The 5,521-nt window shown below is 39.8% G+C and overlaps 1 protein-coding gene across 2 annotated transcripts; it reads left to right on the top strand.

The window, feature by feature from the left end:
• Nucleotides 1–2,863: 2,863 nt before the first annotated feature.
• LOC122087045 lies at nucleotides 2,864–4,802 on the top strand. 2 transcript variants are annotated; one of them, XM_042656017.1, is made up of 3 exons: nucleotides 2,864–2,964; nucleotides 3,152–3,409; nucleotides 4,493–4,802. In XM_042656017.1, exons 1-3 carry the CDS (start codon nucleotides 2,879–2,881, stop codon nucleotides 4,575–4,577), a joined length of 429 nt encoding a protein of 142 aa, XP_042511951.1. In that variant the 5' UTR covers nucleotides 2,864–2,878; the 3' UTR covers nucleotides 4,578–4,802. The 2 variants fall into 2 exon arrangements, 1 of the variants encoding a protein (XP_042511951.1); XR_006142637.1 differs by having other exon boundaries at nucleotides 2,866–2,964; nucleotides 3,152–3,534.
• Nucleotides 4,803–5,521: the final 719 nt, after the last annotated feature.

The following is a 5,521-nucleotide window of genomic DNA, read 5'->3' as shown; positions in this document are numbered from 1 at the left end:
TAATTACTAGGTTTCGGTATGTGGTTCTTATGTTTATTTGTTTTAAAAAAAAAAAAATGAGAAATAATTCTCATGACAAGGCATGGTTTAATTACTAGGTTTCGGTATGTGGTTCTTATGTTTATCTGTTATAAACAAAAATGAGAAATAATTCTTGTAAACCTAGACATCAGTGCAGTTGGTAATCTTTATTCTTCAGAAAAGAGACTGGCTGCCCTAGTTTTCCATACGTTCAGTTTTTAGAATGGTGGAAGAAGAATTTCATGGAAGAACTGCAGCAAACTATAACAAATAGAAATAGATGCTTCACTTCTAGGGGACAAATTTGAAGGAAAAATTACATGTCAATACCCAAAAAAGAGTGCATTGGCTTCACAACTTTTGCATGGAGAGGGTGGGGTTTGGGGGAAAGAAAAGGCTTTACGACTATCGCATGAATGTGGGGGGTTGGGGGAGGCTTCACTTCTGATACCAAACTTAGTAGACTTCAAGGTACTCAACTAATGTGCATTGGAAGAATGAGGAAATACCCATGTTGAGACCTTAAATTACCTGTCAACACTGCAACTGAAACTTCCAACAAGGAAGTGAAGGTGTGGAAATTTGGGTTCTACATCTGATAAATACCCACCAGTTATGGAGGGAGGGGGTGAACTTTCTTTATTGGTTACAATCGGTGAATGCCCTTCAATATAGCATGAGCAAATGTTGCTTATAATATTCAAATTCGAAGCTAGTAAAAAACCATGAAAGAAATGCTAAACATGATTTGATAGGGATATGCTCACTAAACAGTAAACAAATACCAATCCACAAGTAGGACTGTCAGGTACTATTATAAAAAGCAATATAGAGAGCTTAGTAACAACCGAAACAGGGATTGGATTAGACCTAAGTTTAGGTCAACAATATGGACACAGAAACAGTACTTAACCCTCCAAAGATAGGAGCAATCAAATGGTTGGATTAACAATTACAGCAGGTGAAGTATATGACAGCTTCCTGCCAAAATTAGTAACTATGTATAGCTCTCAAATCCTAGGTTAGAATACTCCAAAATTAATATCAGTAGTAGGTCTCAGTTACAATAGATAGCCTCAAATCAATCAGTCAACTGATGAACGGAACACAGGTTACAAGTTCAAACCAGATTTAGTAAGTAGTTGCTAAAAACTAATCCCACAGTACTACCCAATTGGAACCACAGTTTATGTTGATGGAATGGAGTGTTATACGCCTTATGACTTTAGAAAATCATCAAGAGTTGATGGCTGGATGTGGGACAACAACCGACTAATGGAATTAGAAACTAGGAATGAAATATAGCAACTTTCAGACCGTAGGCAGATCCAACCACTGAATGTGGCTGAGGTCAATACTGAAGGAGGGTTCCAATGAAGGGACTATGATCTCAAAACAGCAAGCCCCAACCTGTTGGCAAGATCAGTAATTACAAGAGTTTGCAACCAGCTGCAGTAGCAGTCCAACAGAGGGTGCCCCAGGGATGGATGAAGACTCTAATCTCTTCCATTGTTGGATCGATGGAACACTCTTCAAGGGTTCAAGCAGCAACAGCAGCAGCGTGGAGAGAATGAGAGATAGCTCAACACCTGACTGATCAGACCTTGTAACAGTGTTAAAAATTGAAAGTAAGGAGAGGATGGATTGAAGAGAAGGGAGGGAAGAAGGGGTATATGACCGAGGCCTTTCACCTATGGCCTTGGTCAGTCTCTCATTAACCACAAAGGCTTCACACCTCTCAACTGTATCTCACAACAACCATGACAAAAACCAGGATTTTCATTCATAAAAAATCGTGGGGTATATGCACAATGGCATTTCTAGTAAATAGGTGCTTGTAGGCTGTAGCACTCTAGCAGAAAATGGAAACTAACTAAAAAGAGTCCCACGCATAAGGTAGGAGCCTTGTACAATAAGAAACATGATTGAAAGGAAAGATAGCTTAATATCTAAGTAGTATCTAATTAAAAATCAAATAAGAAACTGCAATAAACCCCAATGTTTCTGGTTTTTAGTGAACCAGCAAACACCCAGACCATATGGGCTTGGTCTGGCCTGGACCAAAGTCCAGTTGAAACCATGGGCCTAACTACGAGCCTGGTTCTTCTTGAACCTGCAGCTATAATACTTGCTGTAATGTTTGTCCACACCATGAATTCATGAAAGATGTATAGCACATGGGGTGATGAATATCTGTAGCAAGTATTCTCTGGATACCTGTGTTGCTGTACTTGAAAGATGCCCCTATTGTATTGCTCTAGTTGGAGGCTTCTTCAGGAAAATTTCCTTGTGCTATGGCTATATTTTATTGGGAAAATATTTCTATTGCACCTGCACCTGGAAGTCTTTCCATCACTTTTGTGCTTTGCCACAGGGTTTTATGATTTGGCAGTCTGATTGTTGGATAGGTAGGGGACTCTGGATGTCTCACCTGTCAAATTTGATGGCATATCTCAACTGTATGCCTAATGTGTTTGGAGGCTTTTCCTTGGTTTTTCGATGGTACCTGTTGTGTTTACTTCCCTTGTTTTTTTCAAACATTTTTCAAACCTTTATAATGACATGGGGAGATGGTAGATTGATTTAAAATTCTGGAACGAGATTACTGGACAATATGACCACAAAATTTGGACTCTAAACGGAACTGCTACATGGCAGCTATAAGGGTGTGATGGAACTGTGTTGTGGAAGCTGGCTGGGACCATATCCAATTTTTTGCTAACCATTGGTTAGGTGTTTACTACTGCTTTTGCTTTTGTGGCACCCCTCCCCACGTTTTGGCTCCCAACCTACCCAGCCCTTACTGTCATAATGTTTAAGAATATTTCCCTTTTTGCTTACAGTGCCTTCAACTTCTATGCAGGCTGAGTCATGGGTTAATGACATGAGTGGATCAGCAGCGGATGATTCAACAGAAGTAGAATTTGAGGGCCGGCCCTTGAGGTTGATTTTTTTCCCCTCTTCTTCTTCTCTATCTCTTTCCTCCCATTTCCTTTTCTCTCAAATCCTGTGTTTGTGTGCTTTTTTTTTTTTTTTTTTTTCTGTGGGTGCATGTGCGCATTTGGATATGCTCGTCTTCTTCAGATTACTGTTTTGTGTCTTAAGGCTATCTTCCCATCTCCCTGTGTAGGCTAGGACTTGGGGCAAAAGCAGTACATCAATCGAAAACTAGAGCTTTAACTGATCCTGTTGAAAGAAAATTACGTGCCAAGTTGGACGCTGGAAAAAGAAAAGCTGCCCAAAGCATAGAAGAATCCAATCCATCTGAGCAAAATGATAAAGTTGGAGAGGATGATAGTGAAGATGAGGATTCAGAGAGCAGAACCAATGCCTTTCCGAAGAAGAGATCGATCCTCCCTGCCTCTTTGCATGGCAAAAAGGGACATAAGTAACCGGCTGTTACTTCCTCAGATGCTTTTCTTAGTTTTCCATTATGTTCTCTGGGTCTTGCTATAAGTAATGTTTTGCACAATGGGGTGTTTCTTTTTGGTGTCTGTGGCTTATCTTGCTAAGGTATTTTATGAATCTGTGACAGTAGACAACTTTGCAATTGTACAGTTTCTTTGGCTACGTTTGTTTCCATGTAAAAAATGGAAAAGGAAAAATTTTTGTAAAATTGGGGTTATATTTTTTCATGTAAAATATCATTTACTTGAAAATTTTTACAACACAACAAAAAGGGCCTACATGACTTTTGTACTAAAGGGGTTTACACAAGTTAGGAATCTCTTAGGTGGAAGTATTGGTGTTTACCTGAGGGAACCACAGGTTTGCCACCTCATTCCAACTGTGTCAATTCTACTAGATAACTGGTGTGGGGGAAATGATGTATTTGTCTTACTCCCGATTTATGGAGCTCGAAAGACAGAAATACAGTGTATGATTAGGATGACAACTTTACACGTGGTCAATCTAAAAGAACTCATACTAGTTGGGTAGCCTTTGTTATGGGTACCATCCTTCGCACGGGTTCTGTGTGCAGAGGAATGATGAATAAGCATATACTCATATTTCATATGGCCTCCGTCTGGTTATATGTAAATATATATGAGAAAAGAATCCTGCCTATTTGCGTGTCTCTATCCCCAGATATAAACAGGTGCAAAAGGACTGCACTGTCCCTTCCTAGATGCCTTCATGTGTTGCCCTGTGGCTACGTAAATGAACAGGGTTCTTTTGTCCATATATATTTTGGGAAGTGGTTCTTTGTTCGAGAGAGTGGCCTACACTAGCGCACCCTATGTCTATTTCTCTCCTCCCCAAACCAAGTGGAAGAGATGTCTTTTCACTTAGGAATGAGAGAGAGAGACACATGGCAGTGCTGGCGTAGACCACATTCTCAGGCATAGTTCTTTTACCCATATTTTTGCTGAGTAACAGGGAATGAGCCTAACAAATGGAACTAATGGCAATTGGTGTGACTAAATGAGGAATGATTTGGGGTAATTTAGCTGTGTGTTACCTCTTGCAGGGGAGCATATGATGACGACTTGCAGAAGCTCTGGAAGAAGTTTGAAGGTCCTGGTTCTTTGTTCTTTCCAGTGTGCTTGGCTTGAGCTAACATGGTTGTGATGTCAACTATGTGTTGATGCCGACACTGAATGTGCTTCCTTGTGCTTGACTTCATTTATATACTAGCTTTGGTAAGTTCTAATGGTAATCCATAAAAATCTGGCAAGATGAGGTGGCTCACTGCTTCAGTACTTTAGTCTGGTAAACTTTGGATTATGGATACTTTGCACTGGACTATTTGAATGTGACAATCTCTCTCTTCTTCGAAATTGCTTCCCCAGAATAAATGACATGAAATCCCTGAAAGCTGAAGGAGTTGTAAAGCAAGCTAAAGGGATCCTTTGACCTCTTGTTTAGTCTAGTCCTCACATGGAGGTCCTCTCTCTCTCACACACACACACACACACATTCACAGAGAGAGAGAGAGAGAGAGAGAGAGAGAGAGATTCCATTTGCCCACATTCATTTTCATAATTCATCTATTGGCTGTGAACTTTGACCGTAGTTCTCATGTTATTGTGTGTTCTTCTAACGAAGTGTTACCCATTGAAATGGTGTTGGCTACGCTGTAGTCAAATTTGTCACTGTAGCGTTATTGCTCGAAGGTTCGTGCTCTGGTATTTCAGATCAATAATTCAATGCACAAACAAAAGAAACTCAAGTTACATAAAGAATACAAGCTTTGAATGCAAAATTTTCTTTCATTTTACTTTCTAATTACAGTATAGTATACCCAAACATGTGAATCGAACGACAACAACCACGCAGAAGATTGAATCATACTGAATGAGAAGAATGAACAACAAAAATGATCAGTCAAAATAAAACCAATCCCTCAAACAGAAAAAGCCCACCCGACCTCCTTATAATGATGAGAAGGATCCCTCTTCACTCTATTAGTTGTATGGCTGACTGGGTATGTAACGGCCAAGGGAGAAAAAAAATATGGAGAGCTTTCCATATGAAATCTCCACTGGTTTATTTCTAT

The sequence above is a fragment of the Macadamia integrifolia genome, chromosome 8 (assembly GCF_013358625.1).
Source record: "Macadamia integrifolia cultivar HAES 741 chromosome 8, SCU_Mint_v3, whole genome shotgun sequence".
In the NCBI taxonomy this organism is placed as follows: domain Eukaryota; kingdom Viridiplantae; phylum Streptophyta; class Magnoliopsida; order Proteales; family Proteaceae; genus Macadamia; species Macadamia integrifolia.
The sequence above is the reverse complement of the archived record's forward strand: the minus strand, read 5'-3'. Positions and strand labels throughout refer to the sequence as shown.